Below are 20,046 nucleotides of genomic sequence, written 5' to 3' on the forward strand. Positions count from 1 at the left end.
TGTCCCTCTCCTGAAGCTGCAGATTCAATGCCATCCTTTGAAATAAATTCTTCTGGGGGGAAGGGCAGGCAATGCATCTTTTGATAAGTATGTCCCATGTAATATTTTGGGACTCAACATAGACTCAAAATTTATTTGTGGTTTATCTGATATTCAAATGTAATCAGGCCTCATGTATTTTTATCTGGCAACCCTAACCCTTAAGAGTGTTGACTGGGGAAAAATAAAAGCGTGTTGTCTAACTAAACAAATGGAGTTGTAGGTATAGGTTTTCTCTTATCCAAATAGAGATAAGGGCCAACGCAGACCTGTGAGCGGATGATGGAGGGAATGCATGGAAGGATAGATAGATGGCAGTCACCTAGGATAGAGGCATAATCTTACTGCTCAGTGGTTCAAAATTTGCAAATCCAACAACCCAAGGAGGGAGGGGCTGCTTGAGGAGTGCCTGCTAGGTGCTGCTTCCTCTGGGGCAGACTCACCGGCCTTCTCTTCTGCCACCTAGCTGCTCTGGTGGACCACATCCAGTTTGGGGACTGCCACATTGGCAACAGCTACAACGTGAGCTTCACAATCAGCAACCACAGCCAAGCGACTCTGATTCGGTTTGAATGGCCAATGTTAGCGACAATCACTTTCTCCCCACAGGTAAGTAGAAGCCATTCACTATATTCTGGACCGCCTTAGGCCTGAGCCAACTTGAATTAATTGTTCCCATGGATACAGAATCTGCTTGCCCATCCCTCACTCAGTCCAAAGGCTGGAGAACTCTGTTCGTGTCCTTTTGGTCTAAGAGGGGAAGAGCAGAGTATAACATTTGCTAGGCTGTTGCTAGGCTGATGTTGGGGAATTCTGTAAAGGCAAATGGATGAATACAAGTTGCTGCCTTCCTGTCACAGCCTGTGGTCCCCTAGTTGTGGGCTGTTTAGAGCATTAGTCCTCTAAAAGTAGTTGACCAAAAGCTACAAAGGGTCATGGTAGGTTCAGCAGATAACTGAAGTTCTGGAAAGGTTACAAGTTAACATCTTTCTGTTAGAGGTTCACAGTGGTCTTAAGCATATTACAACCCATCAGCTTTGTTCTACCTGGAATTTCCCAAACCAACTTACCTCCAGAGCCCCCCTTTTAGCATCTTGCAGCCCCACCTATTCTCAGTGGCCCACTGAAGCTCCATACTGAACAAGGCTTAAGACAACAATGCGGCAGATCCTAGTCTCCAAGCCATCAATTGCTTTGTGCAGATGGCTTACTTCTGGTTTCCCAGGACGCTGGGACCTGCTGCCTCCTGCCTGGCTCACATACAGTCACTAAGTCTACTCAGACATAAAACTCCCGGAGCTGTGTACAGAGAGCCCCGGGACCCTGCTCTGTCCCCCTGCAGTGCTGTCAGGAAGAAGTGCTGCTTCCTGCAGGATGACAAGTTCATTTTAATCCTCCTGGCAGATTTCTAATCAAGCCCTAAGTGGTTAGATGAGAAATGGCTCCCGTGCCTGGATTCATGCATTTAATCCTTACAACAAACCTATAAGGTAAATACTGTTCTTTATCTGCATGTTACAGATGAGGAAACAGACCCAGGATAATCTGGCAAGGTCATCCAAACTTGAGCATTACCTTTGTCAGCAAAAGATTAGTCAAAGAAGACAGAGGGGTGCTTCTGGTGGTCCATTTACATATCCACGCATGCATGCATGAACACACACACACACACACAGAGGTCCCTGCGCACTCACCTGCAAGCAGATACATAGGGAGGCATTCGTAGCTTTGGGAAAGGCTAGGCATTCTTTTCAGAAGGGAAAGCGCTTGCATTTTTTACCTGTCAGAAGTGCAGTAAGACTCTGTGTGTGTAAATGTATGTATGTGTGTTTATGTATGCTACCTCAGTATTTATCATATTTGAACTGACAACTGAAAATGTGTTACATATGTATTTATTTTAAATGCAATAATGATCCCATTATTTGTTCATATAAATACTATATGTTCATGGAAATGGCTGTATTTTCTAGATCAAAACAAAAGAAATCTAGTGAGAAGAATGGCATTATTGTGCATCTTGGCACATCCCCTTGATGACTGACTTAATGGAAGGCAGTTGGAGTCACACCTCTACTTCTGATGCAGTAGTATTTTGTCATGTAACTTCTGGAAAGTTCCATCACAGACTTGCAAGAAAATGAGAGTGGAAAAGTCAAGTAGCAGCTTAGTGTTGTTACAAAGTAGCGTTGACCTTCTGGGCTCCCTGGAAAGGTTTTGCAGAGCCCAGAGGTCCCCCGACCACATTGTGAGAATCCTGGCATACTGGTTTCATCCACCCATTATTGGTATTGATCATATTGATTAAGAAGTGCAAAGTAGTTAGGAATGTGGCATCTGTAACCACATTGCCTGAGTATCCCCTAGCTCTGCTAATATCAACAGCCTAACCTTAACAATGCTACTTAGTCTCTGTATCCAATTTCCTGGTCTGCAAAATTGGGATAATAGCTGTTCATATAGGACAGGGTTGTTGTGAAGTCTTAAAAATTTGTATAAAGGCTTAGAAGGGTCCTCGACATAAGTAACCATTTGCTAAATGTTAGTTGCTATTATTATCAAGATTGTATTTCTATCTAAGGACCTCTGAAACACATTTTAGTCCATCTGCATATGAATTCTTGAATGCTACATTTTTGCCAAGGCCTTTGGTCTCTACCCACTCTCTAAACTGCCACCACTCAGTATGAATATTGGGTTCCCAAACATACTAATCCAAAGCTTTTCCTCAGATGGGCCACCTCCACCCTGGGTGTGCCAAGGACGTAGTGGTGACCCTGAAGTCAGACTTGCCCATAACCCTGAAGAAGATGGGGATCAAGTGCCGGCTCTCTAGAATTGTCTTCTCGCTCCCTGAAGACCAGGTCCCCGACTGGGATGACCGCATGCACACGATCAAGTGGATGGACATGCCCAAGAGCACATCTGGAAATTTCAACATCAAAAAAAAAGTGAGTAGGGACATCAAGCCAAAATCTGTCCTAGTTGCTTACTGCTCTCAGGTTCAGTTTCTCATCATTTCCTTCTCTTCTGGAAAAAAGGAATGGTACTCGTTCTAGTGTACCTGTCATTCAGACCACACAGACCCAAAGTGCCACACATCCCCCACCTGGTCTTTCTAAAGAGTGTTGTGGCTAGCCTTTTAGTTGTTTCCTTGTTCCTCAGGTGCTCCGAATTGGACTAATTGTAATGTCTGGTCCATGGCATGATCATGTTTTTGGTCCATGCATGCCATCCTTTTATTTATTCCTAGTTAGTTTCTTTTTAGTAATATAACAAATGAAGACAAACCTGTGATAGGTAGGTTTATTGTGCCAACCTGGCCAATAGACACATGTGGGATTAATAAGGCTGCAGTTTAATTGATGGGCAGGGAGATAATTGATGGTGCACAGAGACCTTTCTGTCTCTTGCTCTCTGATGATCGAACCAGTGTGTGGCTACCTTAGCTAGTTCTCTGCCTCAACTTGCAAGCTACACCCAACCCGTGGACTGTGTCGCTATAGTTTGAGGTTCCTTCAAGACCTGCTTCACCACACTGCTGATATATATATCACTTGAGCTGGGGACTGTTGGACCCTGTCATCTGGCTGACTGTTGGTGACTTGCCCTGCTGTTTGCTGTCTGTGGCCAGATTGCCTGTGTTGCTCTACAGAAGACTCAGCTGTCTGCTTCCTTGACTTGCACCCAGCAGCCCTCATGAGTTGAAGGACTGCCAGTGTATTAACTGTCTCACAGAAGTGAGTTGCACTGAGACATTTGTACTGCTCTGTGGACTAATTAGCTGTTTATTTCTTATGTTGTATCTATCTATATTTATCTATCTATAGATATAGATAGTAAATCGTGTCCTGGTTTTGTTTCTCTAGAGAACCTGTCTCACACAAACCCATACCCCACACAAATAGTAGAACATCGACAACCTGGGTGTTTCTTACCCATTCCATCCCCCTGCCTCCCTCCTCGCAGTGGGTGCCTTGCTGAATCTTTCTGGCTCATTCCTTTGTTTATTAGCTTAACCTATGCATTCTGAGGTGTGCTATTTAGTTGTGGTTGTTTTCAACTTGAATAGATATATAGTTGCATGTGATCTTCCATATTGTTAATGTGGCTGTAGTTCATGTTAACTGGTATGTAAAAACCCATTACTATCTAACCATTTTTCTTTTGAAATTTACTTTTGTTTTCCTAGTATGGACAGCGATGTTATGAGCATTCTGGTTCATGTTACATGGTGTTCATATAGGAGTGTATGTTCCTAGAAGGACACTCGCATGTTCAACTTTTCATGATAATGCCCAAGTGTTTTCCATTGTGGCTGTACCAATTTAAAATCCTACTAACAAAGAGATCTTACTGAATTGCATTCTGCCCAGCACTGAGTAACCGTCACACTTCTTGATTTTCATCATTTGTGCGGAGGTGAAATGCTGTCCCATTATAGGGCCAATTTGCATTTCTCTGATTACTAATAAGATTGAACATGACTTCATATGGTTATAGACAACCTAACATCTCTGCTATGAATTCTTTTTCATACCTTTTGCCCATTTTTCAATTATGATGGTTATCCTTTTACAAGTTAATTTATTTTTTATAAAATCTGTTTGTATTATTTTGTCTGTATCTTCACCCAATTAATACTTTATCTTTTGTTCATATAAATTCTATAGTTTTTTTAATGTTTACTTCAGTAGCTTTTAAATGTTTCTTTTGATGAACAAAAGTGTTCTATAATGTAACAAAGTCAAACTTATCAATCTTTTCTTTTGTATGTACCACCATTTCTGCCTTGTTTTTAAAATGCTTATCAGAACAGAAAGACACTCAAATTTAATTTTTTCTATTTTACTGGGAGCTCTTACCGATTTATAATGATCCATAGTTAAATTAGATCAAGCTTGATTATACCACTGCTGCCACAATCATTTTCAAAACATTTTCTTTCTTCTTACACTCTCTGATAGCAGCTCCCATTTATCCCTGCCTTCCCCCACTGTACCCTCCAGGAACACTTGTTATTATATTAAAATATTATTGTTATTCCTTTTTTCCCATATCTCACACCATCCACTGTAGCCATTCACCTATTCATTCCCCTCGAGTGGGGTTATACAGCCATCGTTGCTGTTGGTTCCCCCTTTTCCACCCCCACCCTCTTTCTGTGTCCTCAGGGAATCATTACTCCCATTACTATTTCTAAAGGGTTTATCTATCTTGGATTTCATGCATCAAACTATCTTAATTATACAAATGAACATATGCAGGTCTAACAAGATTAATGAGGTAAAAATAAGACCATAATAGTAGGGGGAGGAAATATTAAAGAACTAGAGGATCGTTATGTGTTACAACAATGCTATTTTGCACCCTGGATATATCATCCCTTCCATGTGGCCCTTCTGTGATGGACTGTCCACTTATCTTGCAGGTGGTTTTGAGGTCTCCACTTTGCCTATCTTCCATCATGCAATTTGGTTGCTTGTTTTTGACCTTCTGATACCTATTCCCGTCAATACCTCATGATCACATAGGCTTGTGTGCTTCTTTCATCTGAAATTTAAAATTTTTAAAGTTTGAGAACTGTGTTTTTGATCATTAAGCACCTGGCCTGTCTCAATTTTATGTATGGTGTGAGGCTGGAATCGAATTTTTTCCCATCCAAAAAAACTAATTTTGCCAGATTCCTTTTTTGTTTCTACCTTCTATTTCCAAGTAACCCACTATGACTCATTGTAATATCTATATTTTATATTTTCATAAGTTGTGTTTTTTCTATTTTATTGTCAATTTGTCTATCTCTGTGCCAATTTTCAGGAGCCCTGCTTGTCTGGTGGTTAAACACTGGATTGCTAACCGCAAAGTCAGCAGTTTGAAACCACTAGCTGCTCTGCAGAAATATGCGGAGGCTTTCGACTCTCATAAAGAGTTACAGTCTTGGAAACACACAGGGCCAGTTCTACCCTGTCCTCTAGGGCCACTATGAGTTTGAATCAACTCTATAGCAGTGAATGCGAGCTTTTTTGGATGTTACTTTTACGATCTCCTAATTTCTATAGCTTCATCACTAACCTAGCTATTTGGAATGAAAGTCCCTTCTCTATACTGTTTGCTTCAGAAGTGTTTAGGTTATCATTGGCCCTTCATTTTTCTGTATGAAACTTGGAAACTTGGTGGGGATTTGTTGATATCTATAGGTCAGTATCTATTAGGAGTCTTGGTTGCACTGTCAGAGAAACGTTGAACTGCTAACAGCAAGTATGGTGCTTCAAAAACCATCAGCTACTCCATGAGATAGAGACGAGGCCGTCTGCTCTTGTAAAGATGTACAGTCTCAGAAACCCTGTCAGTAGGAACCAACATAATGGCAGTGGATTTGGGTTTTTTTCCTTAGGTCGTCTTAGAAAGAATTGACTCTTTTGGTCTTCTTTTTGAATAAGCAACTTTATTCACTTCTATGCTAATTTGTGTGTGTGTGTGTGTGTGTGTGTGTGTGTGTGTGTGTGTGTGTATTGGGTGCTATCAAGTGGGTTCCAACTCACAGTGGCCACATGTACAACAAAGCGAAACACTGACCAATCCTGTACCCTTCTCACAATCTTTCCTACGTTTGAGCCCATTGTTGCAGCCACTGTTACAATCCAACTTGTTAAGGGCCTTCTACTTGGCTGCCCTTCTGCTTTACCAAGCAGGATGTCCTTTTCCAGGGACAGGCAACAAACTCGCCCCATCCTCTCTTCTAAGGAGCATTCTGGCTCTATGTCCTCCAACACAGGTTTGCTTAATTTTCCAGAAGTCTGTAATATATTTACTGTTCTTCACCAACACCATAGTGTAAGTGCATCGTTTCTTCTCCAGTCGTCCTTATTCATTGTGCAGCTTTTGCATAGAGATGAGGTCATTGACAATTGCATTGGTTGGATTGTTATAAGAACTGTAAGAGCCCCCAATAAAATGATCTTTAAAAAATAAAATAAAAATATCATTGATTTTTTTTAAAATCAACCAATGAAAGCACTATGGATCCATAGCTGAACTTGAGGATGGCACAGGGCTAGGCAGCCTTCATTCTGTTGAACCATCGAGGGTTACTGTCATTTGGTAGTCAACACTGCCCACTCTTATGCCAAGGAATAAGTATGTATCTAGTGTTGTTAGCGGTCTTAGAGTTGGCTGCCGGCTCATGGCAACCTCGTGCCCAAGATGAAACCCTGCCTGGTCCTGTGCCGTCCTCAGAATCTACTGCAGATCCAGTGGGTCTTCACTGGTTGACTTTCAGAAGTAGATCTCCAGGCCTTTCTTCCTAGTCTGTTCCCGTCTGCAAGCTTCCCTGAACCTGCTCCGCATCATAGCCGCAGGCAAGCCTTGACGGAAAGGCTCCAGTTTCTCCACATCCTGCCACCCTAGTGGAGGTGAAGTGGCATCTCACTGGTGTTGAGGTGCATTCCCCTAATGACTAACGATGCTGGCCAGCTCTTCCCATGCTTACGGCTGTCTGTATGTCTCTTTTTCCAAACTATTTCTTTGATTGCTGCTGCTCAGCCGCGCACACTCCAGTTCGTGTGTCTACCCAGGCAAGTAGTGCAGTGCACCCGTGGTATTCTTCACTCTCCTTTTGTGAGTTGTTCCTCCCTCCTGGGTGTGCCCTCACCGACCGCCTAACCTTTCAAGTCACTATTGTGAATTTGATTTGAGCCCATTTACATGGTTCTTTCACAGAGCGTAATGAGGAAGACTTTTTTTATTACACTGTTGCTTGGTTTTAAGAAAACCCGAGGGGATAATTTTGGTTTAAGGTTGAAAAAAATAAAAAATAAACGCTAGTTCCTGAGATTCCAGATTGTCTGTATACAAGTGGCCAGTCCCAGTGCACTGGTTTCGGGGGTCCATCCACCTCTCGTGGCTCCAGAAAATCTTGAGTCTAAACAAGTGAAATTTTGATAATATTGACTTCCCCTCTCCACCAGAAAATTTTATTTCTATATTAATTTAGACAATCTTTGGAATTCCTTTGCTGTTATTTGGTTTCTTCCATAGTTACAGGATGTTTCAGGCTTTGTAATTCCTCTTGAGTCAACCTTATGAAGTGATTTTTTTTTTCTGGGAATTTGTCCTTCAACTAAGTGTTCATGTGCATTTTCATAAGATTACTGGTAATGTTTTCTTTTCATCTTTATGTGATCTTTGGTTATACTTCCATTCTTACTCCTGATGTTGATCATTTATACTTTTTGTCCATTCTGCTCATTCTCACCAGAAGTGTTTAATTTTATTTTTTTCCAGATAAATCACTTTGGGCTTTGCAGGTCTTCTCTGTGCTGGGTTTGTTTTCTATATCCTTCATACCTGTTCCTATCTTTATGATTTCCGTTCTTTACCTTTTGGGGGGAATCGGTCTGATTCTAACACTCATGCCAATGCAGTCTTATTCCCAATAACTTGCATCACTTAACTTTTCTCTTTTCATTCTGTCAATAGTGTAGGCTTGCCTAGTAAGGCATTCTGGGTTGATGTCATTTGCATGTATAGAATAAGTCCTGTGTTACCCCTTCCTTATTGCCGTGAGGAAGCCAGCTCCGCCTCGCTGAGGGCATGGCTGCCTTTTGTTGCAGGTGATAGAAACAGACCCAGAGCCTGCCCACACCGTCCTGGAAGAGCACTACCGAGAGCTCCAGCTGCAGATCAGTGCCAATGTGGGCTTTGCTTCCTACCAGTGCGAAACGAGTGAAGTGCACTTTAAGGATACGCTGGTCTACCAGAGCCGAGTGTTTGAGTGAGTCATCAGAGCCTCACGCATTCATTAGAGAAGCTCTTTCAGCCCACCACGCATTCATGTGTGCATCAAACATCTCTTCGGCGTCTCCTTTCGCATCTACCGGGCATCCCATCAATGTAACACTCACCAAGGGGTCTTTTGGGATCCAGTGAAACATTCAGACCTAGAAGGCTATTGTAGACTACCCAACATCAAGAGATAGGACCGAAAACAAAGCCTACAAAGCCTACGAGGGCTACATCAGGCTTCCTCTTTAGGGAGAATAGTCCTTGAAGCAGTCCAGACAGCCTTCCAAGAAAGATTCTCATCACCACCCTCCCAGGAGGTACTCAGAGAGTATCCACCCTAGTGGATATGAGGACCCCCTTGCTTTAGAAGCACTACGCCCAACAGAAGCCAACATTTCCCATCACCATCCCTTCGACATAACCCAAAGGGTCCTGGCTGGAACAAGAGTCACTATTCTACACTCAGAGACCCCAAAGCCATGGCCTCCTTCCAGGTACTCAGAGCTCCCCCAATCCAGGTGTGGTTTCCCCACCCAGGTTGTTTTTGTTTGTTTGTTTGTTCGTTTGTGCAACAAACTATGCTGCCTAATGACACAGCTGGCATCGCCTCATCAGGTTTCTAGAGGAATAGAGCTGGGAAGTTATCCGAAGGTCAGCTTTGTCTTTGAGAAAGAGAAGTGGCCGTGTTGCCCCTTCACCAACACCTAGATGCAAGAATACAAAATGTCATGAGCCTGCCCTCCAAGAGCTCACAGTCCAGGGACACGGTTGGGCGGGGGGAGGTGCAGCAGGTAGAAATGGATGGCATCCTGGCTGCAGTGCACACAGCAAAGGAGGGCCTGAAAGAGACCGAGACGAGGCAGAGTGGGGGGGAGACTGTCCAGACAAGCTGGTACCCAGGCTGAATTTAAGGGGACAAACCAGAGGTAGCCAGATGAAGTGAGAGACTGGGAGAGAGCATCATATACAAAGACAGATAAAGAGAGGAAGTCTATAATTTTTTTTTTAGAATTACAAACACAAAATCATAAACCGCCAATTTTCCCCTTTTGCAAAATCTGTTTTGTAAAACAGATTTTACATTTGTTGAAAACACTTTAAATATCCTTTCTAAAGTATTATGGAACCAGAGATATAAGACAACAAGGGAGAGGTTGACAAATCGTGGTCCATGGGCCAAATTCAGCCAGCCCTCTGTTTTCATAAATGAAGTCTCACTGGGACACAACCACACCCATTTATTTGTGCCTCGTCTGTGGTTGCTTTCATGTTATGCAATCATCACATGCCCTTGTGGTCAAGGCATGTGGCTTCAGGGATAGGAGGAGCTTCCTTCAAAAAGTTCATGGAAAAAAAACAGAATTGAAAGATAGTAGAATTTTTCCAAGCCCCCTCATACCAACATGGTCTACCTAGGTGGATCACAGAACCCTAAGTCTGCACTGTGTTCTAGACCAACCCCTCAAGAGCATGTGCATCTATTTCATGTTCTCGTATCAAGGCCTCATCTTACTATAGCTATGATCAGGTTTAATGGTAACCCAGAAGAAGGGGAAGAAGAACTCTCTCTGTTTTTGTATTAGAGAGGGAAACTGGAGGCAGGGAAGGGCTCGGGTTATTCAAAATTTGAGTTCAAAGCAAGGCACACCCACTTCTGGTTTTCAGCCAGGGTTAAAGCCCTTCTGGTCACCAGGTCACTGCTCCTGGTGGGAGGTGATTTCAGGAAGGGAGAGACTTCCGAATTTGCACCTGACAGCACTGCTATCATGAAAACTCTATCTGTGTCCTCTCTCAAGGAAGTGTTTTCGAAGAAGAGGCTGGTTGCGCCCTGGAAGCTTACTGCATAGCCAGAGAGGGCAGGTGTCCACAAAATGACCTCAAGTGCTGAACACTGTGATACTTTTATACACAGCCACATACCCGTACACATGCTCGCATGTGTGTTTCGAAAGATTTTTAAAACTAGTACATCAAATGGATGCTTTCAGATAAAATTACCCATTGCTTGCCTTTTACCAAATGTTTCCGAATTCAGGAGATTGGTCTTAAAAGGGAGAGGGAAAAAACATTAAGAGTAGAGAGGGAGGGTGGGCAGACAGGAGAAAAGCCCCCTGCAGCCCATCCTCAAGTCCGTCCCCGATGTATTTGCAGGTTTGATCTGATTAACTCAGGAAACGTGCAGCTGGAGTTCAACTGGGACCCAGAAGACCCCGGGAAGGCTGTCAGCTTTGCGAAGCCAGGAAACCAAGGTAAACTCAATGACAGGCAAACCCCCAGCCAGTAGAAGGGCCATGGTCATGAAGACGCAAGCAGCTCACAGAACACTGGCTCTCTGGGTGTCTGCCAAGCCCAATGAGCCGAAGAAACTCCAGGACAGCCCCTGCCTTCCCAGAGCTCAGACCCAGGCCCCCCACTCGGCCAGCATCTTCTCTCACTGAGCACAGCTCCCCTCGCCCCAGGGAGATATGCTCACGTCCGAGATTGCAGTGACTGCACATGAAGCACTTAGCAGAGGGCCCACCATTTGCTAGACAAACGTGCAATTTGCTTGTGGTTACAGAGGTGCGATCCACAGAGCTCTTGATTGTGGTCCCAGATTGTGAGCCCCTGTTGTAGAGCAGCCGTTCTCCAAAAACAGTGCCTGCCACAGCCCATTACTCTGAGGCAGAAAGCCCCATCCACGATCGTCCACTTCATCTGTCCTTTGAGTCACAGGGAAAAGGACACCAATCGAAACCCATGATGGAATTGCCCGAAGAGTTTTTCATGAGTCAACCCTTGAGAGAGATGAGTCCATTCCTCACCCATAATGCCCCAGGTTAAGTAAACCTGCTATCAGAGGTGAGCCCACAGAGACCTGTGAATGGGCTGCCTCCACTGCCCCCACCTGCCCTCTCACTGCAAATGGGGAACATCTTCTACTCTCTGTCCTCCCCCAGGATCCTCTACTAAAGACCAGCTTAGCATGGACAGCTCTCTGGATAGCGCCACAGGCCACTGCAACGAGGACGTCCTGTTTCCCTTCTCTGTGGAGCCCTCCTCGGGCATCGTGCTTGTAGGGAAGAAGCAAAGGCTCAAAGTGAAATTCTCCCCGTTGGATGTCGGAGACTTCGAGGGCAGCCTTTTCTGCCAGTGAGAAAACACGTTCCCCAGAACCTCTCTTCCTGGCAGGGACAAAGCTGTTAAGTTCTTGCCACCCCACTCTTCTTCACCCCCTTGCCCACCCTCCCCCCTCAAACACACACAGCCCAAATGTCACTTCCCCCTTTAGAAAGATTGTTAAAGCCCAGCGTTGGGAGAACAAGGAAACTTTGGTCTCGACACCCTTCAACAACCTCGTCTAGACTCTTCTCCCTACCCATCCATCCCCTTATACCAGGTCGATGCCATTCCTTGGGCAATCCTACAAGCTTTCATGTACCTTCTCTGAGACTCACATTTCACAGATAAAATAGGACTAACAACACCCACCTGGTTGCGTTGTTTAAATAAGGTTTAAATGTGGTCATTCAAATGAAGAGTTGGGAACCCCATCTGGCACACAGGAAACACAAGAAGCGTTACATAATGAGGGGCCAGGTACATAAGTGAACGAGGATGGTAAGATGCCCAGGCACATCCAGAAGAAAAGCTAATCCAATAATGTCGAACAATGTGATGACTTGATGTAATCCCCTCTCCCAGGAGGGCTCCAAGGGGAACCCCCACCCTACAGAGAAACTCTGGGGACCATGGTTTGGGTGGCAGAGGCCTATGGGAGCCAGCATAACCTCTGAGAGTCCCTTCAATCACACCACAGGGAGCCTCGGTCCTGGGCCTGGGAGTCTGCTCAGAGCTGGCGCACCTTCTCCGAGAAGCTCGGTGTGCCTTTTGTGTTTGTTTAATGGTTCCTGGGCCGGCTTTCCTAGCCCATCAGGGACCGATGAGAGGTCCCAGAGGATGGACTCTGCTCACTTCCCTGTAGGAAGATTTTTCTCGCCCCTTGAGGAGGGAGGACAGACCTTGCAGTCATGGTTCAAGACCCGGAAGGAACCATAATTCAGATTCCCCGTACTCCATCAGTCCATGCTTGCATCCTTCTCCACATCTTCTGTGTTCTGTATGCCCGCCACGGGGCTGAGGTCACGGTGTTGGCTAAGACAGACCCAGCCTCTGCTCTCAGGGAGCACATCCTGTTGACTGTCCTAATCGTTTCCACTCCACTCCACAAGCAAGACAGAACTAAAACAACCTTCTCCTCGCAGGGTTCCCAACCTGCCAGCTGAAGAGACAGGCCCCATCCTGCTGGTGAAAGGGCGAAGTCACCTGCCCTTCTGCCACTTTGAACTGCAGGAGTCGGACTACATCAGTGGTCACCGGCGCAACTCAGAGCTCCGAGGACCTAATGGTGGGACCGTGGATCCCAACACCCGGGTGATTGAGTTTGCCACTGTGGGCCTAGGTGGCAAGAACCTTCGGTGAGTTGCCCAGCTTCTTATCGGTTGGGTTCATATCCATTAACCCTTCTAACGAACTCAGAGGAAAACTTCCGAGGCCGGTTTCCAAGAAGCAGGCTCGATATCTTGGGGGTTGGCCTGAATGTCAGAGATTCTGCTTCAGAGAATTCCTAAACTAAAGAAAAACTTCAGTTTGTTTGTCTGCTTGGTTTGCACTCTGGTGAAAATTTAGAAAGCATCAAATACAGTCCCTGCACACCACCCTTGCCACAAAGAAACACTGGCATGGAAGTGCCCCTGGCGCCATTGTTACCCCAGAGTCCAGAGTTCCAGCCATGCAATGGACTCCCCAGAGAAGGTGGACTTTTCATTCTACAGAGCTAAAGCGCTTGGGACAGTTCTGACCGCAGACAGCCAGCTCATTGCACAAGGGCCAGGTTCAGAGACGCTTTCCTGACTCTCTCTCTCTCTCTGTTGTCACCAGGACCTTCACCATCCTGAACCCCACCAACAGGGGCTACTCCTTCTGCTGGATCACGGAAGACACCGAAAGCCTCCAGAGCCCTCCCGCTTTCACATGCCTTACAGAGAAGGGCTTCATCCACCCTGAAAAGAAAGCAGAGGTATGTACAAGGGAGGACCGCTCAACCCAGGCATTGAGTTGATCTAGTTCTATCTGAATATCAAATGAGCCAGAGTCCACAGGCAGAGAAGAGCCCCAGGGTGCTCCAGGCAGCCAGCATTTACTGAGTGACTGCCATGTGCATCGGGCAATCCTGATGGACAAGACAACCCGGGGTCTCTTGGCTGGCCATGGCGAAAGGAAGAATTTGAGTACATCAGTGTCAAAATGGACACAATTAGAGCAGGAAAGGGGAACCGGGTGCCACTGCTCAGGGACTCTGGGACTCAGACAGTAGCTTGAAATAAAGGGTGACTTTGTGCCCCAGGAGCTGACAAGAGTGAAGAGAGAGATGTGGCTTCTCTTGGTCAGACCAACAAAGCCTAAACGTGGCATTGCCGTCCCGTGACTGAGTTCTAAACGTTGGCACGGTGATATTGGGCAAAGGGTGGCGGGCTTAAAGAGATGTGCACTTGAGGGCCAAAACGGATCTGCAGTCCCCAGGTCCAGTCAGTCCTAGAGAGAGCCTTGACTACAGAAATAGTCCATGAGACAGTAACTACATCCCGATGGCTTCAGGAAGGTCACACAAGTGAATGAAGCAGGTCAGGGGTCAGGGACAAGAAAGCTGGGCACCGCTGGCCACAGCACTCCCCTGCAGATGTCCGCCATGCGGACACTCGGGCCCGGGCCACTAGCTCTCTGAAATGTTCCAGGAGAAACCAAATCACACAGATCGCTGCGTGACTCTCCCCATGTTTACCCCTCAGTTGCTAATTCCATGCTTCACCAGTTTCCAAACCAAATAAAATATATGTGTGGTTCTCCACTTGGCTTGAGATCACTTTATATTCCCAGTGTCCAGACCATCGTTTAAGCATGACAGGATGCTGGGGCTGGGTACACTGCAGACACACTCCTGCTTGGACCCACCCTCCACCCCCACCCCACCCCATACACACGCACGCATGCACGCGCACGCGCACACACACGCACGCATGCGCACGCGCGCATCCAGAAATGTATCAGAGACACTCCCTGATTTGGCGTGAGGCAAGTTTCAGAATTCAGCCAGGGTCATGCTGGTCCTCTTCGGTGACAGTAGCATCGATGAGGTGACAACGATCACCAGATCCCTTCTCCTATATCATCCCCCTGACACCAGAATTGACCACACACTGAAACCTGTTTTATTCATTTCTGGCCAAATGCCATTGAGATTCCACTCAGGTCTGGTTAGTTGCAAAGACTCAAGCAAATTTAGCTCAAAGAAAAGGCATGGGGTAGTTTGGGTGGGGTTCGATTTCTTTCTCCATTTTTCCACATCTCTTGCAGCATCTATTCCAGTGGTTCTCAACCTGCGGGTCATGACCCCTTTGGGGGTCAAACAACCTTTTCACAGGGGTCGCCTAAGACCATGGGAAAACACACATTTCCCATGGTCTTAGGAACCAAGACACCGCTCCTCAATCCTTCTCCAGGCGAGTCCTCCCACATGTAGATACACCCACACACAAGTACCCGGCGTGAAGACTGCTACCCATGCTACACCATGCTTCAAGACAAATTTCATTGATTTGTCATTAGAAATAAATATTTCACAATATATAATTACATATTGTTTTTGTAATTCATCACAATGCTTTCATGATGTTCCATTTGTCACAATGAAAATACATCCTGCATATCAGATATTTACATGACGATTCATCACGTAGCGAAATTACAGTGATAAAGTAGCAGTGAAAATTATTTTATGGTTGGGGGTCACCACCACATGAGGGACTGTACTAAAGGGTGGTGGCATTAGGAAGGTTGAGAACCACCGATCTACTTTATTCTTTCTCTGCTGGCTTCATGTTATGCTTTGTTTTCTGTTCTGTTATTTTACTGTATTTTGCGAGGGGAATGGTCCCTTGGTAGTTTGCACTGAACAAACGTCTTATGGCATGCCATGGCCTAACTCGACCTCGGCTCACTACTCATTCTAACTTTCTGACTTGGAAACCGAGTTGGCCCCGTTGGTCCTCTGGGCTGTAGGCCAGGTTGGGGCTAAGAACATGGATTGTCCTTCTTTGAGTTGTATACCGACTCCCCGGGACAAAGTTAGCTCTGGTACAACCATGCCATCCAGACACATGGCATGCAAGGCAGCAGAGAATGTGGGCAAGATAGCTTCCCTTGAAAGGACAGGTGGGCAGTGCAAACAGACATTGCCATTGCTAGTGCAGCCAACCCTACATTCCCTTGCAGACATCGTATTCAGAAGGTAGAGAAGACTAGTAACAGTCAGCCACAGAGGTCTACAGGCAAGCAGGCGAAGCCAACCGAAGGGCCTCTTCCCAGGCTTTCCAAATTGTCTCCTTAGGTTGTGTTCCAGTTCACACCTCTCCATCTTGACGTCACAGAATCATTCTGGACTTTCTTAATCCCCGAACATAAAATCAAAGTTCCTTTCCTGCTAGTGGGCAAAACCACTGACCCTCTGATCTCTCTGGACAAGTCGCACCTCAACTTAAGTTGTCTCCTCATCGGTAAGGCTGCCCTGTTGGTTTCTACTTAAAGTTATCGTGCCTACCTGCCACACGTAGCCTTGTCAGTCACCCCCCCAGAGGAGTGACTCACGCTGAAGAGTCTCACACCGGCAACGACACTCCGCAGCCTGGAATGGGCACGAGTCTATTAGACAAAACAACCCCCTAGACCAGGGGTCCTCAAACTTTTTAAACAGGGGGCCAGTTCACTGTCCCTCAGACCCATTGGAGGGCCGGACTATAGTTTAAAAAAAAACGATGAACAAATTCCTATGCACACTGCGCATATCTTATTTTGAAGTAAAAAACAAAATGGGGCAAAAATACCTGGCAGGCCGGATAAATGTCCTTGATGGGCCACATGTGGCCCGCGGGCCGTAGTTTGAGGACCCCTGCCCTAGACCTACCTCACGTGAGGGGGAAGTGCGTGTACTACTCCTGTGGGCTTAGTGACCAGCAAGGAGAGGAAAACCAAATAGGGGTGAGCCCTAGAAGGCTCTACTCCAGATGGGAGGCAAATTAGAGAGCAGCAGACCGTTCTAGGAGGAGAGTCCTGAGATCCTGAGTAGGAGGGAGAGAGGGAAGACATGGAGGAAGGGACTGATGCTAGGAGCATTTCAGGGTAAAATCTATCGAATTTGGCAAGTGTGAGTATAAAACCAAAGAAGGGGGAGCAGAAAAATGGCTAAGATTTTCAGATTCATAAGGAAAAGTGGTGCTGTGGATGTAAACAATCCCTGGTTCACAGAGAAAGGCTGTTAACATAACATGGCCACAGGAATGGTGGGACAGCAAGGCGGAAGAGTCAAGTGGCCAGTTGGAAATGAAGGTCAGGAGGTGACCGATTTGTAGCTAAGCAGAGATTATTTCCAGCTTTGACAACTCCATGAGGAGGCTTGACTCTGTTGAGCTGGATCAGAATCCAGTAGCATTTGTGATTAAAAAAAAAAAAATCTTGCTAAAGATGGTGTGGGGAGCCAGGGAAGAGGTTTCACATTGCACACGCAATGTGACATTTTCCTGCTCGACTTTCTCTCCTTCTCCCCACCCCGCACCCCAGACCAGCTGTCCACTGGTTTTCATTAGGCCCAGCAATTGAGCACCATGTACGTCTCACAGTGAAATGAAACCTAGCAGTTAGCCCAGCCCACCTTGCTTAGAAAGCAATCGGGCAGCCTAGTCATTGAGGTGCCGTAGTGCTCTTTACAAGCCCTACCCCAAGTGGCTACCAAAAACAGGAAGAACCCTCGAGAGGCGTTCTTGCTGAATCAGCATCCTCCCAAATCATATTTGCATGTCCATGACAGTTACAGTCCTGAAAATAAGTGATACTGGTTCCTCTTGGACTGTCCTTGCAAGCACCAGAAAAGGGAGCCAAGGCTACTGCCGACGATGAAGAAAACTTGACGGTCCTCTTAAAATGCTCCAAATAAGATCTGAACAGTTGTCAATTCTCCCAAAACTAGAGGTCAATTTCACCAGGGTTCAATGAGAATCCCAACTAGGGTACTGCATCCCGTGTAAGGTAGATATACAAGCAATTTTTAGCATATGTCTATCCCTTCCAAAATTGGGGATATGTTTATGCTTCAAAAAAAATTATCTTCATTTTTTTTAAATCAGGTAACCCTAATCTCAAGAAGATTTTCTGGGAAGTAGATGACATGATTCTAAAGTTTAGGTGAGAAAATACTAGCAACTACTCTACAATAGCCAAGGAAAACAAGCAAGAGCGAAACAGTCAGGGAGAGGTGATGGATTAGGAATCTGGCAGGAAACTCAAGGTCTACTCAAGGCCTAACTCAAAGGAGCTCAATGCTGGGAATGTTTTCAGGGGTTTGGGCCGAGTCAAGGGTCCTACCAGGAAAGGTGAAGCCCTCGGGCATTAACAAAAGCCAGAGGGCTGTACCATTCCAGGATCCAAAGAAGCCAGGGAGAAGCAGGTGCCAGGATTGCTGTGGCAGGGCTGAGGACGGACCCGGCAAGAGCAGGCAGTTGATGGAGTCAAGTTCTAGGAGGAAGAGGTGATGTCCCTTGTAGGCCAGAGGGACAGAAGAGAGGCCATCAAAGTCTAGGTTGGAAAAAAGAGAGACAAAAAAAGTGGGGAATCTTTCCCACAAGGGCATATTCTTGCCTGTAGAGCAACAGCTGCTGCCGCCGGGACACTCCAGGGAGTGGGGAGAGCACTCGCTGACGGCTGGGGTTTCCTCCGCAGGCAGAGAGGCCCGGGAAACCGTGCAGCTCATCAACAGGGAGGAGCAGGCGTTCAGCTTTGCCTTCCAGGACAACTCCCGGTATTCGGAAGGCTTCAGCAACAGTCTGTTGGTGTCTCCCATGGAAGGCTGGATTTCCCCGTTGTCCAGGTACAAAAAAGAGGAAATCAATCCCCAAGGTGGCTCCTTCCCTACATAGCAGGGGTCCCAGGCCTGCCAGCGAGGACACTGTTTCCTTGTGAGACCCCCTGTTCTAAATGCTCTTCTAACTCTCAAATTCAGACAGGAGTAGTTCCCACCTCAGCCCTCCTTGGCCCTCTCGTTCCTTTTCCTGATGAATTGCGCTTAGCACTGAGAATGCTAAACCCCTGTCCCTAATATTTTCTCTTGGGTTGGTATTCTCTTCCTTGCTACTTACTGTAGTTGTGAATGCCTGGAGCAGTGTGTAGCCTTGCCCGGTAAATCTCAGGCATCTATCATAATGTGGGGTGATAATGCTTCTTCCTCAGAGGGCCTCTGCTGATCCCTTGGGCCTGTATGCCTGAGCAGCTTTGAGCAGTTTGGCTCAGTTAACCTTCTGTCTTTTTCCCTAACCAGGTTGTCTATTGATATTTTCTTCACACCTAAGCAGGAGGGCGAAGTGAACTTTAACTTGATCTGCAACGTGAAAAGGAAAGCCCAGCCTCTGACCTTGAACGTCAAGGCTGAAGGCTACACTATGAATGCGGAGATCAAGTGCAAGGACAGGACTGGCTTGGTCACTCTCATTACCCCCAGCCAGACCAGCGTCATCAACTTTTATGAGGTAAAGATGTGAAAGAGCCTCGCCCTGTCTCTCAATGCCCACACTGGCTGGGGGAAGGTGGCATGAGTGGAATATTAGGGGAGCTTTTTGTTTCCAATGCCAAGGAGACTCGGGAGCAAGCTCCATGTGCATGGGAGGAGGGATACAGAGGTGATGTCTGATCACCAAGAGCATCTTAAGACTGAAGTTACTTTTGAAATCTGGGGACCCCTCTCCACTTAGTAGCTCTGGCTGGAATGTCTGTTCGCATTAAGCAAAGATGCTCAGTCTCAGCACCTGTGATCCTTATTTCCCAAAAGACCTTTTTCCCCCAGCATATTACGTCTTGGGGACCTACAGCCGAAATAACAAAAAAGTACCGCAAGTGGGTTGCTTTAGAAAACATAAATAACAAACAGACCTTGAACTATTAACAGGCTCTTCTTTCTTTTTTCCTTCTTTTAGATTGTGTATGTCAGTGGCTCTTTTGTTTGTTAGTTTGTTGTTGTTACTGCCGTCTTCGCCCTGTTTTTATGCACCACTTTGTTTGGTGTTGTCCAAGGCCATCCGCAATTTTATGTGCATATTATTATCTCTGCAGGTCTATCTAGATAAGATAGGCTGGATAAACAAT

The 20,046-nt window shown here is 46.0% G+C and overlaps 1 protein-coding gene across 1 annotated transcript in view; it reads left to right on the plus strand.

The window, feature by feature from the left end:
• Positions 1-20,046, plus strand: part of HYDIN (HYDIN axonemal central pair apparatus protein) — a 402,419-nt gene that overhangs the window by 359,961 nt on the left and 22,412 nt on the right. Inside the window, exons 66-75 of the mRNA XM_045293924.1 lie at positions 506-648; positions 2,772-2,990; positions 8,652-8,812; positions 10,975-11,072; positions 11,763-11,955; positions 13,068-13,280; positions 13,744-13,882; positions 16,250-16,415; positions 18,631-18,778; positions 19,226-19,433. Coding sequence (XP_045149859.1) covers positions 506-648; positions 2,772-2,990; positions 8,652-8,812; positions 10,975-11,072; positions 11,763-11,955; positions 13,068-13,280; positions 13,744-13,882; positions 16,250-16,415; positions 18,631-18,778; positions 19,226-19,433 — 1,688 coding nt within the window. The remainder of the gene's footprint in view (positions 1-505; positions 649-2,771; positions 2,991-8,651; positions 8,813-10,974; positions 11,073-11,762; positions 11,956-13,067; positions 13,281-13,743; positions 13,883-16,249; positions 16,416-18,630; positions 18,779-19,225; positions 19,434-20,046) is intronic.

The sequence above is a fragment of the Echinops telfairi genome, unplaced genomic scaffold (genome assembly GCF_000313985.2).
Source record: "Echinops telfairi isolate 266 unplaced genomic scaffold, ASM31398v2 ScPeMD7_2291;HRSCAF=2852, whole genome shotgun sequence".
In the NCBI taxonomy this organism is placed as follows: Eukaryota; Metazoa; Chordata; class Mammalia; order Afrosoricida; family Tenrecidae; genus Echinops; species Echinops telfairi.